Source organism: Erpetoichthys calabaricus, chromosome 12 (assembly GCF_900747795.2).
Source record: "Erpetoichthys calabaricus chromosome 12, fErpCal1.3, whole genome shotgun sequence".
NCBI lineage: Eukaryota > Metazoa > Chordata > Cladistia > Polypteriformes > Polypteridae > Erpetoichthys > Erpetoichthys calabaricus.
In genome coordinates this window covers 87,600,756-87,625,604 of record NC_041405.2, presented here as the reverse complement: position 1 = coordinate 87,625,604, position 24,849 = coordinate 87,600,756, and the positions used below count along the sequence as shown (strand labels likewise).

At 37.2% G+C, this 24,849-nt stretch overlaps 1 protein-coding gene across 1 annotated transcript in view; it reads left to right on the top strand.

Annotated features, from left to right (window-relative positions):
* The window catches only part of atp11c (ATPase phospholipid transporting 11C), a 196,463-nt gene extending 173,537 nt beyond the window's left edge, over positions 1 to 22,926 (top strand). The window contains 4 exon segments of the mRNA XM_051935386.1: positions 3,316 to 3,419; positions 3,790 to 3,946; positions 7,542 to 7,632; positions 18,091 to 22,926. Coding sequence (XP_051791346.1) covers positions 3,316 to 3,419; positions 3,790 to 3,946; positions 7,542 to 7,631 — 351 coding nt within the window. The 3' untranslated portion in view covers position 7,632; positions 18,091 to 22,926.
* Positions 22,927 to 24,849: the final 1,923 nt, after the last annotated feature.

Genomic DNA, 24,849 nt, shown 5'->3' with positions numbered 1-24,849 from the left:
AATTTCTAATTTGAAGATAGTGAAAGAAATGTGTAGCTGGGAGGTTGAATTTTGAACGTAATTGTTCAAAAGATGCAAATATGTTGTCTATATAAAGATCTCTGAGCATTTTAATCCCAAAACTTTTCCAGGTATTAAAAACTGGATATGTTTGCGAGGATTGAAAGAGGTGGTTCTCTTGCAGAGGTGCCACAGATAAAAGATTTTCCATCTTAAAATGCTTTCTAAGTTGGTTCCATATTCTGAGTGAGTAAAGCACAATTGGGTTACAGTAATCCCTCCTCCATCGCGGGGGTTGCGTTCCAGAGCCACCCGCGAAATAGGAAAATCCGCGAAGTAGAAACCATATGTTTATATGGTTATTTTTAGAATGCCATGCTTGGGTCACAGATTTGCGCAGAAACACAGGAGGTTGTAGAGAGACAGGAACGTTATTCAAACACTGCAAACAAACATTTGTCTCTTTTTCAAAAGTTTAAACTGTGCTCCATGACAAGACAGAGATGACAGTTCTGTCTCACAATTAAAAGAATGCAAACATATCTTCCTTTTCAAAGGAGTGCAAAGCAAGCAGTCAAAAAAAAAATCAATACGGCTTTTTGGCTTTTAAGTATGCGAAGCACCGCCGGTACAAAGCTGTTGAAGGCGGCAGCTCACACCCCCTCTGTCAGGAGCAGGAAGAGATAGAGAGACAGATAAAAACAAACAGTGAAAAATCAATACGTGCCCTTTGAGCTTTTAAGTATGCGAAGCTCCGTGCAGCATGTCCTTCAGGAAGCAGCTGCACACAGCCCCCCTGCTCACACCCCCCTACGTCAGCGCAAGAGAGAGAGAGAGAGAGAGAGAGGGAGAGAGAAAGTAAGCTGGATAGCTTCTCAGCCATCTGCCAATAGCGTCCCTTGTATGAAATCAACTGGGCAAACCAACTGAGGAAGCATTTACCAGAAATTAAAAGACCTATTGTCCGCAGAAACCCGCGAAGCAGCGAAAAATCCGCGATATATATTTAAATATGCTTACATATAAAATCCGCGATGGAGTGAAGCCGCGAAAGGCGAAGCGCGATATAGCGAGGGATCACTGTATTAGTATATTTGTGATAACTTGCATTTATTGGAGAGCAGAGCAGGGAGTATAAAGAAGTACTAAAGGATTTTACTTCTATTGCGGACCAAGCCTGTGTATGTTCATTTATTTGTATCCAGGTTTTTATGGCTTGTATGTTTGCTGCCCAGTAATAAAACTGAAAATTAGGTAGAGCCATGCCACCTTCTGCCTGAGGTCTTTATAGGGTCGCTCTTCGGATACGTGGGTGTTTTGAGTACCAAATGAATGAGGTTATTGTTGAATCTGTTTAAAAAATGATTTATTGATATATATTGGAATGTTTTGAAATAAAAAAAGAAGTTTAGGAAGGATATTCATCTTAACAATGTTAATTCTTCCGGCTAGAGTGAGATGAAGGGTTGACCATCTATGTAAGTCTTGCTTAATTTTTTCCATACAGACGGCAAAATTTTGTTGATAACGAGCTTTATGTTTACTTGTGATATTTACCACTAGGTATTTAAACTGATCTGCTATGGTAAAAGGTAGGGTGTCCAATCTAATATTATATGCTTGTGAATTCACTGGAAAGAGTATACTTTTATTCAGATTAATTTTAAGACCAGATATCTTTTGAAATTCTGTTAGTGCTGTTAAAACTGCAGGGACAGTGTTTTCTGGGTCTGATATATATAAAACCATATCATCTGCATATAGAGAAATTTTCTGTTCCAGTCCTTCTCTGATAATTCCCTTTATCTGATAAGAATTTCAGCAGTGAACCGCCAGTGGTTCAATGGCGATTGCAAACAGCAGTGGCGACAAGGGACATCCTTGTCTGGTACCACGTTCTAGCTTAAAGTAGTCTGAGCAAATGTTATTAATACAAACTGAGGCTTCTGGATTGGTATACAGTAGTTTGATCCATGCACAAATATTCGGGCCAGACCCAAATTTCTCCAATGCAGTGAAAAGATAGTTCCATTCAATCATATCAAATGTTTTTTCTGCGTCTAATGATAGTAATATCTCTGGGGTGTTTGATTTTGCTGGTGAATATATAACATTAAACAAGCGTCGGAGATTGGAAGATAGATGCCGGCCTTTAATAAATCCAGTTTGATCCTGTGATATTACCAAGGGCAGCACATTCTCCATCCTTCTAGCTAGAATTTTTGAGAGTATCTTAACATCATTATTCAGGAGTGAAATTGGTCTGTATGATGCACATTGTAACAAGTCCTTATTTTGTTTAGGAAAGACGGTGATTAATGCTTGACGAAATGTTTGAGGTAGTATTTGGTTGTCTCTAGCTTCTGTAAATGTTGCCAATAAGAGGGGAGCTAGCTGAGTAGAGAATTTCTTATAAAATTCTACGGGGTAACCATCAGGGCCTGCTGATTTCCCGCTTTGAAGTGACTTTATAGCATCTAGTAATTCTGTTAGCGTTAGAGGTTTATCCAGTTCCTCAGCACTTAAAGCATCTATTTACATCTATTTGTGGTGTCTGTAATGTATCCAGAAATGCATTAGATTGTGTGTTGTCTTCTTTGAGCTCAGTAGAATATAAGGATTTATAATAATCTCTAAATGCGTGCATTATAACTTGGAAAGTTGATGTTTGTGGCCTACTAGTTTGAGTAGGCCTGATAGTAGGATGCACCAGTGTCCATTTGGATGGGGAAACAAGAAATATGTTACCTAATCTTGATGACAGTTCTTTTAACAGTTTAGAAGAGTAATTTAGTTGCCAGGTGTTTGTCTATATATACCATTTATGTTGCAAGGAGCCCTATGGTATGGGTGTTCTACGTAAAATGTATTCTTTTAACTCCTAAAGAATGTATCCTCTTTATGCCTTATATGTGCATTGTAAGATGAGTTTTCTGTTTTTATGAACCAGTACCTGATTTTCAGTTCTTCATAAGTTTCAGTAAGGAAAAATATAGTGACTGTCTAACCTGAAAATAATTTTAGTCATTAACAGAACAGAATATTAATTTTTTATGTTTTTAGCTTGTAATTATACATCATTGTCAATCCCTTGCTTGAAGACTTATCAATTAGTCACTTACTGGTGTTTGCATACCTACTAAAATAGAATCTTCGATTTGCCCTGAGAAAAGATTTTTAAACAGTTAAATGCTAAAAAAAAGCCAAAATTAACAGCTGTCTAGAAAATACCATTTACTATCGGAGTAGTTTATTTAGATCCGAAATATCTCTTGTCAGCAAATAATGTATATTAAAAATCTCTAATCTTTACAGTTAGCCTTGGACACACGGCATTGGACCTGGATCAATCACTTTGTGATCTGGGGGTCATTGGCTTTCTATGTCTTCTTCTCTTTCTTCTGGGGAGGAATTATTTGGTAAGCAATTATTATAAAGAACAAACCCTGATTGTGCAGTACATTTATCTTGTGATTCTTTTATTATTCTTTCCTTTACATTACTATGACACAGTTACATATTAGCATTTTTCCTTCCTTGAACAAACTTTAATGCTGTACTAAAATTAAAATAATACTAAGGATGATAAAGATGATAAGATAAAGTTAAGCATGACACTATTAGCACATACTGTCCAGATTATCCTTAATTATAACACTTTTTAACCTAATGTCTTTTAGCTCATCAATTACACATGGCGTTGTAAAAATACTGTGCAAGTCCTTCATACACATGCATATGTTGCAACACGCTCTTTTTATCTTTTATAATATTGTTTATCTGTTCCAGGCCTTCATTGAAACAGCAGCGTCTCTATTTTGTCTTTGCTAACATGCTGAGTTCTGTGTCTGCCTGGCTGATTATCATTCTCCTCATTGTGGTCAGTCTGCTTCCAGACATTGTGATTGGGGTCATTCGGCAGCCACAGGGTCCTGATCGCCACCATGTAAGTATTTGGAGTTTGTTTCTCTTCCAGCTAGAAGTTTTATATCCCCTACACTGTATTTTTCACTTTCGTGCTTTCAATAAAACAAAAGTTAAGTACTTTCGTGTAGATTATGTTTTCTTCTTCTTGCTGACGTAGAGCACCAGTACTTTACTTTTTTAGATGAAGTGACATGCCCTGCTTATTCCTTTGTGAACCTCTTTCTATGGCTGTCATCCTGTTTACCTTAATCACTCTTCTGATCCCAGGCTAATATTGAGCTATGGTATATTCTCTACAACAACCTGGGAAAGAATACTATTGCATTTTAGACCTTTAAATAAATATCTATGTTGTTTGAGGAAGCCACAGAACTAACAATTACAATGAGACCATACAGTAGTTTCACTAACTTTCCTTTGGCAATTTAAATTATGTTACATAATATCCATAACACTTACTTTACTGTATCCACTGTGTTAGATTACAGTACTATAGATTGTGCTACATCAGCTTAATTATAGTACTATAGATAGTACTATATTTGTTCTCAGGATGAAATTTGACTTTTTAAAAAAGCTCAGTAAATAAACATTATTGTATTGTAACACCTTTCAAATACACATCAGAATGACTGAAAGGAAATAAACCTCAAAAGAAAGAAAATTTCTAAAGATAAGAAGAACAGTCACAGTGAGGCTTTATGCGGGCATATTGCCTTGGGTATAAAGGAGCCTCAGTAGAGTTTCTTGACTGCTGAATAATTTGTTGGCTGAAAGTCCTCAGTGTTACTGTGTTAGAGAGAGGATATGCAGCATTGTTCATAATGGCATTCAGCTTTATTTTCATTCTTTCCTTTTCTACTAGCTGCAGGTGGTCCAGAGTGCACCCCATAACTGAGCCTGCCCTTTTAATTAACTTGTTGATTTGGTGGGCCTCTCTTGAAGTGATGTTACAAGCTGAGCACTCTGCTGCACAGAAAATTGCACTGCCAATCACAAATATGTAAAATGTGCAAAGAATGTCTCTAGCAATATTAAAGGAGTGCAGTCTCCTAGGAAAAAATTGTCTGCTCTGCCCTATCTTATATAGTTGATGTGTTTTACCAGACCAGACCAGCTTCTCATTGATGTGGACATCTGAGTACTTGTAGCAGTGCACCACCTTCACATTATCTCCTTGAACAGTGACCGTAACTAGGGGGTCTTTGGTGTGTTGAAAGTCAATAACTAGTTCCTTGGTTTTACTGATGTTCAGTTGCAGACAATTCCATCTGCACCAAGAAACAAAGTTCTCAACCTGGCTCCTATACTCTGTCTCAGTCCCCTTTGTCAATACACCCCATAAGTGCAGAATCATCAAAATTTCTGCAGATGACATGACCTGGTGTTATCCTTATAGTCTGAGGTGTAGAGAGTGAACAGAAAAGGAGACAGGACTGTTTGCGTTCTTTGTGGTGCTACAGTGTTGCTCACATACATATCAGAGTCATAGTCCTTGAGGGTCAAAAACTGTAGTCTGCCCAACAGATAATCCATTATCCAGGACACCATATCCCTGAGCTGACTGGATGGTGTTGAAAACAGATCAATTAGTATGAAATAGAAAAAAATATACAGGAACTATAATGTAACAATATCTGTGGACAGGTATTAGTGATACTTCTTTTTCTCTGTGAACATCACTAAACTTAAGCTCCAAATGCAATCCCACCCTACTGCCTAGAGCCTTTTCTATTTCTGTCACTTGGTACAATATATCACAGTGGTATATATTGAAATAACCTAATGATGTGTTCACGTATGTATTAAAACATTTCTATGTTCTGCATCAATAATAGAGATGGTAAATTCACATTAAGTTGAATTAGAAATCTTAGGATTTATATATAATTAATCAATATTACTCTTTTTAAAATATTTGTGTAGGTATATATATGAGCACCCCCACATCATATCTTAATAGTACAGTTTAATAGTGAAAGATGTTGTAAAGTAATCACATAAGAGTTTGTGTGAGCTTGGTCCCAGAGGACATGCAAATTGTAAAAGCATCTAAATAGTATGAAATCCTGTCCTTCTTATTGAATACGTATATATTTTCATTTTTTTTCATGCCATTTATAATATGGGATCATGGAGATTTTAATCTGTTCTTGCAGCACAGGATGCAAGGTAGGAGCCAACCCTGGATGAGGTGTCAGTTCATCATAGGGCACATTTACTCATTGTGGGTGTTTTAGTGTTGCCTATCAGTCATATCTTCATATTTTAGGATGTATCAGCAGAAAATCCACACAGACAATTGTACAGCTTGTAATGAACACACGAAGAGAGGATTCATGTCAAAACGAAAAATGACACTATCTTAAGTGGAATACTGTTCAACAAGCAAGCCCTCAAATTGACTTTTCATCCATAATATCTCACCACATTCACAATATAATGGTATGGTCAAAACTGGTACCAGCATCTTTCAGTGGCACTGAACCCTGTACTAACTGATGAAGAGACCAGATGAGAGCCAGTAAAGTGGTGATTTAGCTTTTAATACTCACTTTAGTAAACACATTGTTTCTACAAAAATAACATTATGCTTACTATGCAAACTAATCAATTTGTATACTTAGCAAGCTATATTACAGTGAAGTAAAACTGATTTTATTTCAAAATCAAATTAAAAAAATGTAACACAAGTGTAGGTATGGTAACACTTTGGATGTAGAACCGTATATGGATTGACTAACTGATTGACATTCACTAGAGCACAAACAAATGTTATACTCTTAACTAGGCAACATTGGTTTCATGCAGACACATCTTTATTAATTACAGCATTATAGCCAGCTTAGCTATATATAATAACAAAGCTCACTAGAATAATTTAATAATCGTGGGAGGTTCCTACTATTGTATAAAAATAACATATAAATGGTGTTTGCATGGGTTTCCTCCCACTGTACAAAGACATGCAGATTAGGTGCATTGGTGTTGCTGAATTGGCCTACGTGTGTACGTGTGTTCACCCTGCGATGTACTGGCATCCTGTCCAAGGGTCCTTCCTGATTTGTGCCCAAAGCCTTTTGGGATAGGCTTCAGCTTCTCCATGACCCTGCTCAGGATAAGAAGGTTTGGAAAAATTGATATATACAGTATATATATAATATTTTAGTACTTTCAGCCAATTTCTGAAAATATTTTAAAAAATAGTGGTAGTAGAAAAGTGCTGCTCCTGCGTAGTTTTTTTTTTTTTTTTGTACTAAATCTGTATTGCATAATTTATTTCTTTGTAGGATTTTAAAAATTGTGATTTGAAAAAGTTTATCTGTATAAAGTCATAATAAGTTTTAAGAACATGAAGGCACACTATGAGCATTAGGTTATGTGAAACGTTTGACTAACAATTTTTTTTTCTCCAATATTACTCACTTCCAACACAGAATGAAATGACACCAAATGCCCTTTGTGCAAAGAATTTATGTCAATTGCAGTGCTTCCTGGTTGTGATTTCTAAAAGTATTCCGGGTGCTCTCTTTCTTTTTCTTTCTCTCTCTATCTCTCGCTCTCTCTCCTGCTTAGTTTTCATCTTTTCTCTCTTTTGTTTACTTGTTCTATAGATCAAGCGGCGACTTCCTCATTCTGGGACCTCCACTATCTTCATGTTGTCTCAGACCTCCAGTCGCCACAGCTTTTCTTGGAGTGAATGAGGTGGTTTGCTTGCTTGCTTGCTTGCTTGCTTCCTTGCTTGCTTGCTTGCTATCCTGCCTTCCCTTCTAAAAGGTCACTCCAGCATTTAGTCTTTCATCAGAAAATTCCTACTACATTCATTCACAGATTTAAGAAAAAAAAGTGTTGTTTGCTACTTTTTTGCTGTCAGTTTTTCTGCTACTTACATTGTTATGGTTGTCTGCTGCAGAAAATACAGCATCTTTGGATGTGTTTTTAATCACAAAACGGGCATTTAAATTTATTTTAACAAGATGTTTCCTTTCTAAAATTGTGTTTTAATTAAACATTTAGGCAGTTTTCTGAAAGCAATACAGTAGCATATCTTTTGTCTGCACTTCTGAGATAAACCAGTTTCCAAGCATGTTTGCTAATGATGCACGAACTTTTTCGAGATAATGTCTGGATTGTTTATATTCTTACCTGCATGACCTCCCCAACTTAGGGGTAAGGTTATCTCTTGAGTGCAGTGTGTCTTCCCCCTGAGGAAAAGTCTAAGAGGGAAAATGAAAGTCAATGGTTATTTTCAAAGCAACATTTCCTGACCAATCATAGCCTGCAGCGTTTAACTTTTCCTTTGCTGCTTGGCTGTGATTATGAGGCTTGCCTCTTGAAATCCAGTATGAAAATATTTTGCTGTCCACTTTATCCCTGTGTCCTACCTTCTCCAGAGCTTGCTGTTAATGAAAATTTTAAAAAATGTTTTTTTCTGGTCTCTAATTCGTAATTTATAGAGTTGAATTTAGCTAACTTCCTGTTTTTGACATTCGTTTCAAAGTACAATGTACATCCACAGGAATTATAGTTGCCTTAAACTGCTTTTTATGTGATGGGTTGCATATTTGGGCCCATATTATCCTAAGCATTTTGTATAATCTACAAGTTGCATGTATTTTATTTATAGCTTAGTTAACCTTTTTCATTTTTAAAGTTGATTCTTGTTTTACAGACATCTTTATGTCTTACAAGCTCATCAGTTAATACATATGGTTAAATTTGTTAGGTGAATATTTTTGTTTGTCTGACTCTTTTTGAGAGCGGTCACACCAAGGTGAGGGAAATACAGAGAATTTTCTTTTTCCTTTTATCCTTAGTGGCTGCTTTTCATATTTCCTCTTCCTTTGAATTGCATACAGCTGGATTAAGCCTTTCTTTGCAGCTTTTATCCCATATACACTGCACTTGCTTTTTTTCCAGTGTGGAGGATTTATACTGTCATGGTTTTTGTTCTATTTCAACCCAAAGCTTTTTTAAAGGGAGAACAGCTTAATTCTTCCTGTATATCTAAGACCAGACTGTACTTTAATTAAGGTTATACATCTCCTGTGATGCCATGATCTAGAGAATGAGGTACAGCACCATACAAAATGAGATAAATAAAAATAAAAGTATCTTCGAAAAGGGTTTAAAAGATTTGAAATTCTGACTTTATGTTGTTTAACTAAGGATGTTAATTTACAGTTGTGTAAGGAACACACTTTAAAACTGTTAACCAAACTATTATATTGAAAATTATTTTGCATTAGGAAATATTGATTCATTAATGCATTGCAGTGCTTGGTGCACGCTTACTTTGGAAATGTTATCCTTTAAAATTACAATACTGGGAAAAAATTTTAAAACCACAGGCTCACAACTTGATGTTATTTTTGGAGAAATTTCACAGATGGGCTTGAAGAGCTTTATAGAGCTGAATGGTCTTTTCACTTCAAACCTTTTCTAATTTAAACATTCTCATGGGGACAGTAGTTAGACTATAAGTCCAATAGTATTATATCTATAAGCAAAATATAATCCTTCACTTAAAAGGGCATATGCTGAATGAAGCTTGGACTGCGACCATTTGAGTGAAAGAGTGACAAAGTCACAGTATAATACTGTGCAGTAATACAAAAGTGGCTTGTCTACAATGCATTATCACACAGAAAGCAAGAATGCCACTTACAAGGTGAGACTGAAGGAATCTACCATATCAGCAGCCTTAGCAAGAAAAAACTGTAATGACCAGTCCACGTAGTTCACATCAAAGCCTTTTATCAGAAAGTCAGTTATGCTGAAACAGTGCACCACATTTCATCTAGCAGTACTACTCCCAGCCACATAGAAAGACACTTTAACAAAGTAATGCAAGAGCTCACAACTCGGCTAACCACAACCATTAAGTTTGCACACTCAATTGATTTTTGAACTTTTCTAAAAATTGAGAATTATATCATAATTACATGGTACTATAAACACGAAAAGTGACTGATCAAATTGATTTTAATATAGACAAAAATGTTTTAGCAAGACATAACAGCTGATAGTCTTGCTGAGAAGCTAACTGCTATCATGTAGATATGAGGACTCCCAAAAAAGTTGTCACTGTGTTGATGTGCTTCTGTTCCTAAACCAAATACATAGTAATGTAAATATTTAGTAATATTTTCACTTGGAAGTCAGTGCTTTATGGCTAATAAGTGATTGCTGTTATCAAAGTTTTTCTCTGTTTCCAATTGTAGTAGGATTGTGATTTTAATCCTGTTCTGCTAAAATTGTTGGGATTTTGCACACAAAATGATTAGCAAAGTGTTGACACATGTATTTCCTAGCACAATTCAGGTGCAGAATGATGATCTGTTGTAAACCAGTTACTCATACAGAATGTTTTTGACAACTGTAAAACAGATATCTTTAAATTTGTGACAGTTACACATATTACACATGAAAGGTCTAAGCTTCTGTTTTGTGTTTCTGGAGGACTAACAAGTGGAATGTTCTGTATCATATCTCTAGGTTTTGATGTGAAAGATCTCAGCATTTGCAGACTTTTTTGTGTTTCTGTACTTTTAAGTATTTCTTGCCTCACATTTCCAGAAGAATCCTGCTCATCTGCGGGGAAGGGATCCCCAGTCATCCCGATCTCCAGACAGACCCCTGCTCTTGAGAACATTTTCAGATGAGTCCAATACTGTGGTTTAAACAGGTACTGGCCATAGCTGGTGTTGGGCCCAATGCTTTCAGTCTACCAATCAAAGCCCTCACTCTCCACCAGCAGTTCCTTCTTTAAAGAGACGCAGTCAAAATCAGCAATGGGGGAATTTGGTCTTAGAGGGCTGTGGTGGCTGCAGGTCTTTTTTTTTTTTTTTTTTAGTTAACAGTATCAGAAAATTAAATGAAAATATAATTTGTAGTTAACTAATTTGTGATCAGAAGTGACCTCAGTAAATATTTAAGCCATCTTGTTTTGAACCATATCATAATAGTACAAGCTCAGTCTAAATTTGATTAGTGCTCATGACACCAGTAATTGACATCAGGTTCATTTGTTTTTCTGTATTGTAAACATATGCTGTCATATCAGTGGATATATCACTCTCTATGAATATAGTAGTCCATGCGATTTTTAGAAATTTCCTGTTCGACCATTTATTTTCAAGCTCATTTAATACAGTTCTGGCTGTTGGGGAGCCAAAGCTTAACCCTGCAACACTAGCTACAAAAATAGTAATGGTAGTCACTATTCACAAATTAGCATGCATTATGACAAATGACTGATCACTCCCATTTAAACCATGTCTGACTTATCGTTTTGATTTACTATTCACTTGAATTTTTAAGAGTGGGAAGCAGAATTTATGCAAACAAGAGAAGATTTTCTCGATATATATATATATACTGAACATATACTGTACATATTGATGTACTATGATATTATACAAAAGACTCATGGCTGTTGTTTGTCACAATATTCTATAGTAACATCCAGCAAAGTTCTCATCCTGACAGATCAACACCAGCTAAGATTAGATATTGTGTACAGAGGGCAGTTATCTCTGCTGCCCTTTAAAGGTCTGAATTAGATCTGACAAAAAGTGGCCAAACAAATACCTCTTTACAAAAACAACTAAACCATAGCACATTCAATGCCTGCAAGAGATTTTATGACATTTGGCTCATCTGATGGAGCAAGAATGGAACTCTCTGGCCTTAATAAAAAATACAGTTGCACCTGACACAAGCCAAATACAGTCCGTCAAACCACGCATCCAACACATTGATTTATGGTACAGAGACCATCACATTAGGGAGTTAGCTTTTCAGTGGCCAGAATTGGAGTGTGAGAGGAGGTACTGGAAACAGTGAACAGAGCAATTATTGAAAACTGTTTTATTGCTCAAAAGACCCTGGATTGGGCTGAAAATTCATGTTTAACAGAGCAGTTGCTTCAGTTGTACAGTCATAGCAACATTGTGAAGACTAGAAGAGAAGTAGTCTTGAGTAGACTAAAAATAATGTCTAGACTTGAACCCCAGTAAAAGATTTTGAAAGCTGAGATATAATAAGTTGTCAGAAATGATGGAAATGTGCAGAGTATAAATATTTCTACATTTCTACACATAAAAGTATTCCTTTTGTCACACAGATGTACCTTGGAAATGTGTGCAGGGCTCTTCGGAGATAAGGACAACAGCATTGGAAAGTAGGGTAATATGGGTGTTGACTCCCTTTCCTGTAGGCCAGAAGATGGTGAACAGTGAAGTAGTTTCCTCCTCAGCCATGGACGTTCTGCCCATTCCGCCTAGTTTAGTATTTAAGAGGACCAAAGACTGATCCTCATTTTCATGTAATAGGAAGAGTTTCCTTTCCATTACTTGAAAATGATTTACACACTAATTTTTTTTTTATTCTTGTTTATCTTTTTGCTACACTTATGGTGGTGAACATTAAACATGACTGTAATGGAGGTCCCCAACTCTTTATCTTGTACTCTGTTTCTCCTTATACTGTGGACGAAAGTAAATAGAGGTTGAGTAAGAGCGGTGACTATTTGAAGTTATTAAGCATGTGAGAATAAATTATTTTAATTGCTGCATTTAGCTCATTAAGCAGTGCTGTTTTTTTTGTAAATTAATAGCAAAAATCACAGCATATTACATCATAACACTAAGAACAATATACATATCATCAGTTCAGAAAACCACTTCCATTTGCAACTACACTGTTATTATTTCAGATTGCATATTTATACTTCCTAACATTAATTACAGTGGAGTTTTTGCTAAGAGGATGACTGAACTAATGTGCAGAGGCAAACAAGCCCGAAGCAACTCAGAGTAGTGTTATTGTGCAAGTGGTTATGCAATTAGACTGGTCAAAAATAACAACGTTCAAACAAGTTTAAAAACCACAAATGTAGAAGAAGAAATTTAATTGCATTTTTTTCTAGCCTAGCTTGTGTTGATCCTTCAATACAGTACACTAGAGAAATTCACATGATACCCAACAGTGAGTTTTGGGCAGATCAGCATTATCATTAGCAAAAGTTAAATAACAAACTTAAACCTAGGTGCTGATTACAGTTTACAGCTATACAGTCATGGCCAAAAGTTCTGAGAATGACACAAATATTAATTTTCACAAAGTTTTTATGATGGCAATTTGCATATACTCCAGAATGTTATAAAGAGTGATCAGATGAATTGCAATTAATTGCAAAGACTAGTGCTGGGAGGTGTACCATTTCATACCGAAAACCGTTTATTATTTTTGTTATGATATGGATTTTTCTTATACCGCAATACCAGTTTAAATAGCCTAAACAATGTTCGGAACATGGCGCAGCGGGAAACTATTTAAGGGGGGAGACCTTTATCACTGTTACACACAGCTAAACACGTATGCAGTGGAGTACATGCATTAGTGGAGGTATTGCGTGGTGAAAATGGACAGAGAACATTCCGAAACTGAAGCTGTAGCAGACGATAAAGTTGAACATGATGATACAGAAGAACTTTTGCCGAAAAAAGGAACCGTGTCTGGAGATACTTTGGTTTTAAAAGGTCAGACATGGACCAAACAACTATTTACTGCAAATGCTGTCGAGCTAAAGTTGTCACCAGAGGTGGCATCACAAGCAATTTGCTGCACTACCTTAGCCGCAAACATGCTTTGGAGTACCATGAATGAATGGAACTAAGATTAGCACACTCCACGTCCTCGGGTAAAACTGAAACAGCTAGAGGACACTTGAGTCAGACGTCACTTGTAGACGTGTTTGCTAGAGGTACTAGATATGACAAAAAAAGCAAGCGGTGGATCGAGATAACCAACGCCATTACAATCCATATAGCTAACATGTCAGTGGACAGAGATTGTTAACATTAACAGAAAGTGTAGTTGGTTTACAAAAATATTTACTATTTATTCCTTTTCTAAGACATGTTCAGTGCAATACAACTTTTGACAAGCACCTCTGGATATTTTACTAAGTCTAAATGCCTCTTTGGATGGTTGAAAAATATGTTGTCAAAATTTTAGTTTAAGTTGTTTGCAAAATTAGTTCAATAAAAAAAGGTTCTATATTTTGACTGCAACTGTCATGCAATGTGATTCCTTCTCTTCATTAGTGCCACCCCCTTGAAAGCTATCACTTTATGGGGCCATGCAAACCTGGATTAATACTTGTATGCACATTAAAATGTTTTTTTTGTACACTTCTCAGTGTACAAAGTGGAATAGGTTATTCTTATCCATTCTGCTGTAGTAATTGAAGTGGAAAATATGGTTAACATCCACTCATACATGGGGAAAAAAAATACCGTTGAATACCGTGAAACCGGTATAATTTTGAAAAATACCGTGATATAGAATTTTGGTCATACTGCCCAGCACTAGCAAAGACCCTCTTTGCCATGAAAATGAACTGAAAATGAGAGTTTTGACGAGGACAAGACTGGAGATCACTCTGTCATGCTGATTAAGTTAGAATAGAGAGCTTCAATTATTGTGAAGAAGGGTTCAGGGCACCTAAGAAAGTCCAGCAAGCTCCATGACTGTCTCCTAAAGTTGATTCAGCTGTGGGATCAGGGCACCACCAGTGAAGAGCTTGCTCAGGAATGACAGGAGGCAGGTGTGAGTGCATCTGCACACACAGTGAGGCAAAGACTTTTGGAGGATGACCTGGTGTCAAGAAGGGCAGTAAATAAGCCACTTCTCTCCAAGACAGACAGATATTCTGCAAAAGGTACAGGAATTGGACTTCTGAGGACTGGGGTAAAGTCATTTTTTCTGAATCCTCTTTCCGATTGTTTGGGGCCTCCAGAAAAAAGATTGTCCAGAGAAGAAAAGGTGAGGGCTATCATCAGTCCTGTGTCATGCCAACAGTAAAGCGTCCTCAGACCATTCATGTGTGTGGTTGCTTCTCAGCCAAGGGAGTGGGCTCACTCACTATTTTGCCTAAGAACATAGCCGTGAATAAAGAATGGTACTAAAATATCCTTCGAGAGCAACTTCTCCCTACTATCCAAGAACAGTTTGGCGATAAACAATGCCTTTTCCAGCATGGTGGAGCACCGTGCCATAAAGCAAAAGTGAGAACTAAGTGGCTCAGGGAACAAAACATCGAAATTTTGTGTCCATGGCCAGGAAACTCCCCAGACCATAATCCCATTGAGAACTTGTGGTCAATCATCGAGATGGGAGGACAAACAAAACCCACAAATCCTGACAAACTCCAAGTATTGATTATGCAAGAATGGGCTGCCATCAGTCAGGATTTGGCCCAGAGGTTGACTGACAGCATGTCAGGGCGTATTGCAGAGGTCTTGAAAAAGAAGGGTCAACACTGCAAATATTGACTCTTTAATAAACTTAATGTAACTGTCAATAAAAACCTTTGAAACGTATGAAATGTTTGTAATTATACTTCAGTATACCATAGAAACATCTGACTATAAGATCTAAAAACACTGAAGCAGCAGACTTTGTGATAACCAATACTTATGTCATTCTCAAAACTTTTGGCCACAACTGTAGATGTATGCAAATAACGGTATGCATCCTGTGTAGTTTATATTGTTTACAAATAGTATATTAGCTGGAAAATATTAGAAAATGAAATGCTGATAAAAAGGAAAACTAATTATAAAAAAGGGAAAAATATTGCAAATACACACATGATCATACTTCAGTATCAGGGTTAAAAAGGTTAATTTTACACTGTGATGAGCCATGAAAAGGTGTTGCCTAAAGTCATCTGAAACCACTCCATATTTAGAATATCTTTTGAAGGGATTGTGGACCACCTGTAATTCAAGCCTTTTGAAATGGAAGTGTTTCCAGTAATCAAGTTCAAGCAGTAGATTGAACCAGCAGGTGGGTATTATTCCATTAAAAAGTAATCTTTACAGATGGGCAAAATTTGACTGAATTCACTTCTGAAGTGCAAATACTAGAAAATAATGTCAGTCTGCTTAAATAAAAATAAGGTTATTTAAGAAAAAAATTAGTTATTTGTTATTAAGTAAAAATCATCACAGAAGAAATCTGCAGTTGCTGCCACCTTCAGAGGCTGAGCTCCCCAGCCTTATGCTGGTTGAACCACTGAGCCAGCAACTAGGCTGTTGCTGGGCTCAGAATTACAATCTGAATAAAATAAACTAAAATGGAACTGCACAAATAGCTTAAAGATATATAGTTTAAAATACAGATTTTTCATCTTCGGTGCAATCATCCTACATTCTTCTGGTTTCTAATTTAAATATCAAATTATAACTGATTTTGTTTTGTTTTAATCCAGGTAAGATCATTTTCACAAATTTCTCTGATTGGTCTGGGAGCTCTTCTGATTAACTGCTCATTTTTCTAGTCTGATTGCTAGAAATGTTACAGCAAAAACAAGTTCAGATAAAATCCAGACATTTATGGCCCTGCATGGTTTTTCAGTTTAATTTTGCTTTTTTTTCAATTCTTCCCCCAAAATGTATCAGAAGTAAATCTCTTTGTGTCTAATGTGGAAATGCATCAGCGATATCAAGCTTTAATGTGCCTGAAGCCTTAAATGAAGAAGTGCATGACTTTATTATTATACCTTTCAGCCGAGTGTTGACTGCATGCCATTTGCATGCTCCCAAGGGTGTCTTTGAGTATGTGGAATGTGGTTGGTGCAGTCTGACCGTGCATTTCTTCATCTTTAAATCATACTGTTTGGCTTTGATAACTTTGTTAAACTGGCAGAGTTGGATCCAAAGCACTTGTCACGCTTGTTCTAATTTGTAAACAATAATTTGGGGCCAGAAGTACATGCAGGTATGCATATGTTTAATATCATTTCAAACACAACAATATGTTCTTTTTCTGTACATCATTTGGCCTCATTTCTTTTAGAGAAATCCAGATCCTGCCCCAGTATAAAGAAGGTACAAAAACTGAGATGGAATGATAGGCCATTACAGGACACTTCACCTGTGGTTGACATCACACACATTTAGAGTCACTGGTCATTTGAAGAAGTTTAACGTTCACATAACTGTATGTGCATGTAGATGAACAGGAGTAAGTGTTAACAAAATCAATACCGCATTTATATTGACTTGTGTGAAGGATGTTGTTGAACAGAATGTACAGATTCTTTAAAGAATATATGAATGTCATTATGCCAGACCATAATAAACAAACCAGCTAAGACAGTATCTAGCGCCACAGACACTATTGCAAGGGCCATGGCCATTTTAGTTGACAAAGTATTGTCACTCTTGAGGACTTTTTTTCCCTGCACACTGAAATTTCATCTCCAGTAACCTTGTGGCATCTCCCGTTTTTCATAGACGTTCCAGATTTAAGACTGCTGCTCTTTATTCTTTTCTTGTTCCCCTCATATTTAAAACTACAGTGGAAGTGTTTTGGCCAGTGTTTCAGTCACCATTACACAAGATACAATGAAAACATGCAAGGGTGCCCTCCAGAGACATCCCTTTTAAGTGACATATGAAAATGCAGAGCATTATTTTCCAAGGAGAGGTTTTCTTTATACTAAAAGTTCATTTTCAAATGAGGACAGTAATAAAAATAAGTTGTGAGCATCCATCCCAGCAAAGGCCTGCGTGTCCCAGTTTTAAAATATGACTCCATCCATCTGTCCTTCCATTTACTGAAGCTGCTTAACTCAACTGCAGTAGAAGTGAGCTTCAGATTATCCCAGAATCATCAGGCACAAGGTGAAACCCACAGTAAGCCCGTCCAACACAGGGCACATTCAAACACAGTTGGAGACACACACATACTCTCAACAGTTTCCTGAATATGCGAGGCAGCAGTGGGGTCCAAAATAATCAGTGTGTCTGGTTTTTATTTGTTTATGTTTAATACCACGGCATAATAGAATTCTTCAGTGGCAAAAACGTTTCTTGAGTACAGAACTCTTGAGTTGTTTTCTCAATATTCAGGAGCATTTAAGACTGTAGATGGTTTCAGTTTGCTTGCACATTGCCCAGGTTTACCACTTCTGCCAGTTTAAGAAGATATAGTTTTTTGTTTACTTTTGCATGTAACGTTTTGGTACTGTTTTTTATTCTTGGCTGAATTGCGGGGTTAGTGACTGATGGTACTCGTATGTATGTTTTGTGTGATTATGTTGACGTCCTGGTGCCAACTGTGATACACTGTGTTTCATCTTCACAGATCTGCAGTGTTTCAGTGCTGTCCTACAAGAGCCTCAAAGACCAGGGCTGAATGCCGACATCTGCAAGTCATCATCCAAGCACGGTTCATGGGTACTGTGACCCCAGCAGTAGCAACATGATACGTCAGTACTGAAGCAATGCAACATTCTCAGCGATACTCCACTTCAACAGCAGTGGGCCATCACTGAACACATCGTGATAGCTGCTTTAATGAGAGGAGCAGTAATACGACTTACAATTTGACCAGTAAATTTTGTTCCAACTGTTACTTTTCTGCTCCTGTTTCTGCCTTACTGGCAATGTCTGCAACTGACCACTATTTTTTTTCCAATGGTTGCCTGTAGGTATAGCTGTGAAAACACTGTGTAGTCACTGTTTATTCTTTTTTTTAACAAATCCTGAAAAACTCACTGACTGCTTTTTTGAAGTTGGAGGTTTCAGTATCTTTGTTACGAAATGACAGACAATTTGTTTTCTCTAACTGTCTGTTGTATGGCTGTTGTTACATGTTCTGCTAAGACTTATGCCCAGGATCTGCATGGCTGGAAACCCAGCAGATTTAATGTTCTGCTTTAGCCTCAAGCAGGGTGGGTAAGAAGACATTTTTATATGAATCTTTTTACTGATTTGAAAGTGTGGCAAAGTACAAAAGAAAAAAGTGCCCCAATGCTGTAAATAATTTAAAGTTCTTTAATTTGTAAGTTATATTTTAAAGTTTGGTGTCAAAGATGTAAAGAAGAAATCCCTTGTAAACGCCCAGTACTTCCACAGCAGCATTTATCTTTGTCCTCTAAAACGAAGTTTAAATTGCATTCTCCTTTTCCCGAAATCTCTGTCCATGTGACCTCTGTGCCATATGGCCGTAAATGAGCTGCACAGATCTGATTAGTGAATTTGCCAGTCGTTTGTATTGATCAGAATTGTTTCATGGAGCATAACTTCAGTCTAATGGTTGGTTTAATTGTGTTACTATCTGACAGAAACTGTGCAGCACTTATCTTTACATACAGGTCAAGTTTTTCTTCACTGGTGAGTAGATTCGCAGCAGTGCTTAATTTCGTGTTTGTTAATGACTAGACAAAGAACGCTTATTTTACTCCTTAACTTTTGTGTTAACGTGTCAAAGAGGCATTCACTGATGTTTTTACATTTCTGTCCCTTTGTTAAAAGTGACTGAATCTTTGCCCATCTAGCTTTAATTTCAATAGCTGGCTCCTGGGTTGCATAAGCACTGCAGGCATTTTAGCATATTCCTAGGGAAATCAGAAATTCTGCCGTAAATATGTGCATTGTATTCGCAAGAGAAATGTTTCCTATAACAAAATGTGGTTAGATTAATATTGGTTTTATATTTCACAATATCATTCCTGTCAGTGTTGCGTTTAAACTATCCTAATTTCTTATGAAGAATTTTTTATCATTTTATTAGTTACCTTTTATAAATGCCTATGTGTACAGAAGCTCTGTTTTTAAATGCGGATTTCTTTTTTTCTCTTTGCCTTTGTTCACATAACATGTGGTCCGTTTTAGTAGATGTTGTCTCTTTTGTCCTTGTATTCTTTTTTTCTCCTACTGTAATTGAGAAGTTTCACATCAAATAGTTGGTCTCACCCACATTTTCAGGTACTGTTTCCTAAGTGCCGGCATTGTGCTGCACAATACATGAAGGGATTAATATCTTTCAAAGACAAGCTTAGTCTTTTCTGCCCTATTGTAAGATGAAAAATGAACTTTTTGGATTACATTTACAGAATGAAATGGTGTGTAGGGGGGAGGGCAGGAAAGGTGATGCATACTTCAAACAATAAATGTGAAAGGAGAAATGACATGCACTTCACATCACTTGATCATTGACTAGATCACTTTCTTAAATCATTCTTGCCAAAGCCCTTATGTGCAGCACCTAGGGACAGAAGCGCCATAAAAGTGCCTCCTAACTCCAGCGATTATGTACTGTAGTGTCTTGGTGCACTATTGTAACGGCAGACTGTGTATTGTAATATTGTGCATTTAACTCTCGTGAATTATAAAGTCTCCGGATAAGCAAAAGAGAACTGGCTTGGCTCCCATTCAGAAAACATTGTATTCAGTATATGGATGCAAATGTGATGTCAATTATGCAATATAAGCAATATGAAATTATCTGTCTTGTACCAAACACAGAGTCATTATGAATTTACAGTACATACATTACTTTTGTGCATACGTAAAATATAGTAGTTCAACTGACAGAGAACCATTTAAGTTAGGCAGCAAATAAATAGTAGGAGTCTGAGTGCTAACGTCCGCGCTTGCAATGATGTAGTTGGGAGAGCTGCTTAAGGACTACCATGTCTGTAAAGTGAAGCTCAAGGCCTTCCTCATTTTTATACATGTGGTAACTGGTCCATTCTACAGTAAATGACCGTCCTCCTTCACGTCTGATTCCTCATGATGCATTGTATTTTAATTTTAGCTGTTGTCAGTTTACATTTGTACCAAAGAAAAGAAGCAATCTTTCCCTTTTAAGACTTAAGAATTTCACTTGACTGTGAATCTTAAAACTACTAAAGCCAATGGGTCACTTCCCATCAAGTCCATTGGAATCACGGTAAGGACTGGCTCTTCGTAGAATGATCCTTTTAACTTGTACTGTCAAAGATGACATTGGGGCCAAGTCCATTATCTAGTCCTCCTGTGTACTGTTGATAGAGATCAACCCTGTAGAACGTGGGTCTGAAGTATCCTGAAAAATACAAATAAGACATCCTCCAAATGATCAGACATCATCATTTTTCATCCTAGCAGACTTATGAAGTGTACATCATTCAACTTTTCTGCTTCCAGATTAAGTGCGACCGTAACCTGAAGTGAACGCATTTCTTATTTCTCAGTGCTTTACACTTCATTAAACGTATTGAGTTTGTGTGCATTAAAGTGTCTGTCATGATAAAAATTGATGACCATAGCCTTCTCCTTCAATGGAAAATTGATTTTGTTGAAGACCTGCATATTTGTAATAGTCATTTTGAATAAATTAATTAATGCTGAATGAATGCCTTTCCTACACCAGTGATTGCATGGACTGGTTGCTGGAACTATCATGCTACCATGGCTAATTAATCAGTCTGTGCAGAGCTTTATGAGCTTTTTAGTTTTTTATTTATTTATTTATTTTGACAGAACACCAACAAAGTCAACTCACTGCCTTGTTCTTTGTTACTTGTGTAGTTTGCCTGCCACACTGGTTACTGCAGGAGCTACCATCTTACCAAGCGAGCACAAGCCACAGTTCTCATACCCATCAGCCTGCATGTCCATACAGCTGAGAAAGAATAAAATGATGTGTTGAGGGCAATCAGAAAACTGGGCTATTTCTTTAGAAAATGCATGAGCACTGGAGATGAGAGTATGACAACTGCATGTGTTACAGATTAGTTATTATGATGTAATTGACACTGGTAGATTGTTTGAAAGGGGGTCCAAACCTGTGCTCAACTTTAAAAACTTGTTTTTTTTTTCATAATGTATAAAATTTTGTTACATTTTATAAGCATTCATCTATTTTTTAATTAATGTGTATTTTAGGTATGTTCTTGGTGCCTGCACAATCGAGTCTGTCCTATGGGTTATTGAAATGCATTCCGGTTCATAATCATGTGTAATTCCTAAACTTGTACTATTTATTGAATGTGTGATTCATCTTTAATTTTAGAAAGGTGGCCATAGTGTGTGTATATGTGTTTATATTACTTCCCAGCTTCGGTGTGAGAACATTGAGCCGTACTCCCTCTGCTTCTTTAAAGATTTGTCTTTTTTTATTCCTGTGGATTCAATATTTTAAAGTTGTCATGCTGGGTGTGCTTCTAAACCTGGGTGTCAAAATGAACATGTACTCGCCCAGGTTTTTTTGTTTTGGACTGTTGTGTATTATGTGGAGCACATCTACCTACCCATCCATCCATCCATCAATCAATCCAGTCTGTCCATTTTCTGAATCTGTTTATTCCAGTACAGGGTCATGGCGTGGCGTGTCCTGTCCTATTGTAGGTGAAAGACATGAAAATAGTAAATGGAATGGTGATAAATATTCATTATGTTCTAACAAATCCAATTGGTACTGTAGATAAATGTACCTGGGGGGATCAAGAAGCTGTCCTTCAGGCAAGACAACAATTCTTAGGTGAAACAGAGGAGAAGGAAGTGGGCTACTTGTTATTTTAAAAAAGCCACTCATGAAACTGGCAAGGGACAAATGCATTCTGTGGAGTAGCAATAAAGCAAAATAACCTTAAGATCTTCAAAGAATTGTACATTAGAGTGCATCTTAATATATAAATATATAAGTATTTAAAATTCTGAATTGAGTAAAAGTTTAAAAAAAGAATTCTATTCTGGGAACTAAATTTACTTTGTCTGCTGCAGAGCTCGATAACCTGTCATTTCCAAGATTTTTGTTATGTTCAGCAGACTTCAACACTTCTGGGGAAAAACAGAAAACAGGCTACAAAATTCTTTATCAGTTTGGTGTCCTGCTTGTAAGGATATCCAATCCAGTCTCCTGTTTTCCTCTGGAAGTAAAAAGAAAATGAACTGTGCTATGAATGTGACAATGCCTACTGTTTACATTGCTCAAGCTGAGCAGCTCTCGTTCACGGGTGCGCTGAGCACTCGCGCTGCAGACCACTGTAATGCTTCATGAGGTGCCTGTTTATTAAGGTTTTGCATAAGCTTGTCAAGGAGTTTGCTCAAGTGGATGTCTTTTATGTTGAAAATGAATGTATCTCCAAAAAAAAAAAAATTTGTAGATTTTAAGAAAATCAATGAAAATTAAAAAAAAAAAAAAAAAAAAAAACTTGCCACAGAATCAACTTCTCTCTGTGTTCCGTTTTTTCTCTTGTGTGTTGTGTTGATATTCATACATCAGATTTGCTTTTTTTATAATTCCGTGTATACCATGTGGTAAGATTTTTTTCAAGTTGGGAATATATGGATTCTTAGAAGACGTTTTGTATGTTGACTTTTGAAAGGAATGAAGTGATTCACTTCATGGCTCTGAGCTTTCTATGCTCCATAGACAATAGGCAGATTGTATTTGCAAAGTACTGACAGAAAGCTAATTTGTGTTTGTCCCTGTATCCTGGCTCTACTTAGCTGGTCCTGCATTCCTACTCTTATTTTCTATAAATATAAATGAACAAAAAGAATTTAAGAAATTAACTTGCTCGCTTCATTGAATACTAGACGCAGGCCAATCTAAACTAACAAAGGCACCGAGTCCACTTTATGAGCTTCAACGCACCATTAGGCCTCTTTCTCCAGTGTATCTAAGTGAACAGAAGCTAAACATGATGGAACGAACGGCACTGAAATGGGACATGTGACAGTCATACAGACACTGGATTCAGAAAGTACTGTATACAAACCCTTTCACTTATTACACATTCTGTTATGTTGCAGCCTTGTGCTAAAAATCATTTCAATTCATTTTTCTTTAGTAGCCCAGAATGACAAATCAAAACCAGAATTTTAGAAGTTTTTGCAAATTTATTAATGAAAAATCACACTGACACAAGTATTCAGACTCTTTACTTAGCACTTAGTTGCTTAGGCAGCACCACGTGGAGTCTTCTTCTTGCTTGACATGACAAGCTTTGGACAACTAGATTTGGCGATTTTCTGCCCTTCTTCTCTGCAGAACCTCTCAAGTTCTGTCCATTTGGATGAAGACCACTGATGGACGGATGTTTTCAGGTCTTTCCAGACATGTCTGATTGGGTTCAAGTCTGGGCTCTGGCCGGGCAACTCAAGGACATTCATAGAGTTGTCCCTGAGCCACACCAGTGCTGTCTTTTTGCATTTGGGGTCATTGTCCTGTTGGAAGGCGCACCTTTGGTCCAGAGCAGGTTGCCATTGAGGATATCTCTGTACTTTGTTCTGTTCATTTTTTCATGAACTCTGGTCTACTCTCGCCAGTCTCTGCTGCTGTAAAAAACCCATCCACAGCACAGTGCTGCCGCCACCACAGGCGCCACCATTGGAATGATATTCTGTGGTGGTGATGAGCGGTGGCTGGTTCCCTCCAGACATGATGCTAATTGTGCTTTCATCAGATCAGAGAAGCTTGTTTCTCACAGTCTGTGAGTCCTTTAGGTGACTTTTTGCAAACTCCTAAGAGGCATCCATGTGCCTTTTATTGAGGAAAGACTTCTCTCTGGCTACTCTGTAATTAAGCCCAGATTGGCGGAGTGTTGTAGTGATGGTTCTCCTTCTGGAAGTTTCTCCCATCTGCACACAGGTTCCCTGGAGCTCAGCCAGAGAGAGACCAACAGATTCTTGATCACCTCTTACCAAGACCTTCGTCCCTGATCGCTCAGGTGGCCAGCTCCAGGAAGAGTCGTTGTTTGTTCCAAACATCTATTTTAACGACTATGAAGGCAGCCACGCTGTTGGGAGCCTTCCATGCTGCAGATCTGTGCCTCAACATGCACCTGCCTATAAGCTTTGCAGGACATTTTTTTGACCTTATGGTTTGGTTTTTGCTCTGATGCTCATCGTCAGCTGTCGGTCCTTCTATAGTCAGGCGAGTGTCTTTCCTAATCTTGGTCCATCAAGTGAATTAACCACAGTTCCTTGCCACAACAGACTTACTGGCACTTAATTTGTTTCTGAAAGCATGGATCTGTGTCTTAAACTACAATGGAACAACACAATGTCTGTATTAATGTTTTTTTTTTCTTTGTAGTTTTTTGCAGTTGTCTGCACACATTTCCGGAGA